The 3125-nt window shown below is 42.7% G+C and overlaps 1 protein-coding gene across 1 annotated transcript; it reads left to right on the top strand.

Moving 5' to 3' along the window:
• The first annotated feature begins 268 nt into the window (after positions 1 to 268).
• LOC133863661 (BES1/BZR1 homolog protein 2) lies at positions 269 to 2798 on the top strand. Its single transcript, XM_062299699.1, has 2 exons — positions 269 to 658; positions 1501 to 2798. The coding sequence occupies exons 1-2, from the start codon at positions 434 to 436 to the stop codon at positions 2227 to 2229; spliced, it is 954 nt and encodes a 317-aa protein (XP_062155683.1). The 5' UTR covers positions 269 to 433; the 3' UTR covers positions 2230 to 2798.
• The last annotated feature ends 327 nt before the right edge of the window (positions 2799 to 3125 follow it).

Here is a 3125-nt window from a genome sequence, read left to right as displayed (position 1 = left end):
TATATATATATATCTTTTGTTTTCGCCTTTCAAATAAATATAATAATAAAAACTTTTAGTCAAAATATTTTTTAGAAGGAAAAAATAACCCTAAGATGCATGAAAACAGAGGCAAAATTCCCAAAAGTTGAGGCCCTTTATTGATTATTTGTTGGGTAATAAGTAATATTAATTAGTCCCCCCCTCTCTCTCTCTCATGCTCCGTTGAAAAACCACTTCAGTGTGAAATGGACCAGTATTTCTTTCTTTTTTTTCTGCTACAAAAACTTGATTAAAGTAAGCGCTATCCTCGTGAGGCAGAAGAGTCTGCCCAATCTAAACACCCCCTTCTCTCCCCCAAGTAGCACACGGTAACAAAGGCAAAAGTCTAGAGAGAGAAAGCAAGAAGCTAGAGAGAGAGAGAGAGAGACAGAGGGTTGTTTGTGTGCGAGTAATGACGGGCGGGGGGTCATCGGGGAGGCTGCCGACGTGGAAGGAGAGGGAGAACAACAAGAGGAGGGAGAGGAGGAGGAGAGCCATTGCCGCTAAGATATACTCTGGTCTCAGGGCTCAGGGGAACTATAAGCTGCCCAAGCACTGCGACAACAACGAGGTCTTGAAGGCCCTCTGTACCGAGGCCGGTTGGGTCGTTGAAGACGATGGCACCACCTATCGCAAGGTTCGGCTTTCGCAGTTTCTCTTGTGTTATTCACCGCTCCAAGCTTTGCTTTGCGTTTCGTTTCTTGATATCAGTCACAATTGTTCGTTGTGTTTATTCGTTTTGTAAAATTGGTTTTGCAATTTATGGGGAATAAACATTGAGGTGTTTTTATCTGGGTTTCTTCATTTGTGTTCAAAGATACACATGCATGCGCTGGTTGGATCGTTAGTTCGATCCGCATAGAAGAAATGGATCTTATTGATGCTCGAATATGTTTTGTTTTTAGTTCTTTATTTTTTTTAGATCCGGAGCTTTGGAATTTTAATTTTTAAGTTATATTGATTATAATTTATCGGAGTTGTGGTGGTTTTGCTTGTTATGTTTGATTGATATCCTTTGTGGGTTTTTGGTCAATCGCTGGATAAGAATAGGTAAAGGGGCTTTGTTCTTCATTTGATTGTTTGGTTTGTCTATCAGAAATGAATGATGAGATAGGATCTGGGGTTGCTTTATTAGCCTGGTTTAAGAGTATACATAGGTTCCTTTCCATATATTTGCAACTTATAGTGAAGAAGTTGAAATTCAATCATTAATTCTCTGTTATATTTCCATAAATTATTATTTTGCAATAGTCCTTAATTTCCTGCTTAGACTGGTAGGCGGATCATTGATTTTTCTTGTATGTGTAGATTGTCATTGTCCTGGGGTTCATTTATTGAACTCAAGCTGGTATTGGGGGAAAAAAAGAACAAAACCCATGAAACTTGAACAATATTTGCTTCTTCCGCAATCAATTAACATTGTCTTTTCATATATTTCTCATCCTTTCTCTAACATTTCTGTTAATACCTGTCGTACAGGGATATAAGCCACCCCAGACAGAGATTGCAGGCACTTCAGCGAACCTCAGTGCATGTTCCTCTCTCCAACCAAGCCCACAATCCTCAAATTTTGTAAGTCCTGTGCCATCCTATCATGCCAGCCCATCCTCGTCCTCTTTCCCAAGTCCTACCCGTTTCGATGCAAACCCCTCCTGTTACCTCCTGCCGTTCCTCCGCAACATTGCCTCCATTCCTACGAATCTCCCTCCCCTTAGAATATCTAACAGTGCTCCTGTAACGCCACCTCTTTCTTCACCAACCTCTAGAGGTTCAAAGAGAAAACCTGACTGGGAATCCTTATCCAATGCCTCCCTAAACGCCTTCCGCCACCCTCCCTTTGCTGCATCTGCCCCTGCAAGCCCTACGCGGCGCCATCATATTACGCCCGCCACAATACCAGAATGTGATGAGTCTGATGCTTCCACGGTTGACTCAGGTCGCTGGGTCAGTTTCCAGACAGGTGCACACCTAGCAGCTCCTCCTTCACCTACGTTTAATTTAATGAAACCGGTGGCCCTACAGGGTTCTCTCCAAGATGGGGGCAATGGGCATGAAGCCCTAGACTGGGGTGCTGCGGCAGAGAAAGGGAGAGGCTCGGAGTTTGAGTTTGAGAGTGGCATAGTGAAGCCATGGGAGGGCGAGAGAATTCATGAGGTAGGAGTGGATGATTTGGAGCTTACGCTAGGGAGTGGGAAGACCCGTTGTTAAGCTTCCGGTTGATGATCGTGCTTGAGAATGTATAGAATAGGAGGGAAAGATATCACCTTGTATGTGGATTTAGATTTGCATTCTCAATGGGTATTTGGTTTTCTTAGCCGGCTGTGGCATTGCTTGGGGGTCTCTTGTGACTTCTGCCACTGTTGGGAAGCTTTGATTTGATGGCGGCGCATATCCTGTCTTTTCTTCATGTGTACAGTTCTCTTTCTCTAGGAGCCAGGAGGCATTACAGGATCGTAAACCAATTGCATTCATTTATCAAAAGGTCGAATTTTCACGAGCTTCATTGAAGAAAAGCTTTCCTAATAAGTTCTTGATGCGTTGGGAAAGGCTGGAGCAGGTGAAATCGGGAAGTGTTGTTCCCGATCGATCATGTTTGGAGTAGCTTTTTGTTGTAGGAGCCTATTAGAATTGTCAGTGGGGTTGTCAGACAGTTGTGTCTTTTTTTCCTCTTTGGGATTAAAAAACAGTAAAATACATGACCCGAAAGGGCAAAACCGTTTGAAGATAGCTATTATCTTATTGGCAAACGAATCTATATAATGTTGATTTACTAGCAATTCATGGGAGCAACTTCACTCCACTTTTCATTATATGATCTTTCTTTGCATGTCTCAAGCTCAATCCCAGTCACTAGATAATTCGTCTTACATGCACTTTAGTTTGGATGGTTTTTGGACATCATTACGGTCATCAGCATCTCCGACTGGATTTCTCCGGCAATAGCTCGTCTTTAGACTTGGAAGCATAAAGATGGGAAAGTGGAGAAAACTGATACAAAGCTGGAAGTAATTTTCTCTGGTATGGTCATTTCTGCATCCACTCGCGACATGTCACGTCGCGCTTTCTGCAGTTTGTTGCCTTTTTGTGCGTCAAAATAAGCATCT

Source organism: Alnus glutinosa, chromosome 3 (genome assembly GCF_958979055.1).
Source record: "Alnus glutinosa chromosome 3, dhAlnGlut1.1, whole genome shotgun sequence".
NCBI lineage: Eukaryota > Viridiplantae > Streptophyta > Magnoliopsida > Fagales > Betulaceae > Alnus > Alnus glutinosa.
Note: the sequence above shows the minus strand (reverse complement) of the source record. Positions and strands in the feature narration are given on the sequence as shown.

Bases quoted from the DNA above. Each gene is read 5' to 3' on its own strand.
- LOC133863661 (XM_062299699.1), top strand. From the start codon at position 434: ATGACGGGCGGGGGGTCATCGGGGAGGCTGCCGACGTGGAAGGAGAGG. The intron at 659-1,500 runs GTTCGGCTTTCG...CCTGTCGTACAG, and splicing joins ATGGCACCACCTATCGCAAG to GGATATAAGCCACCCCAGAC.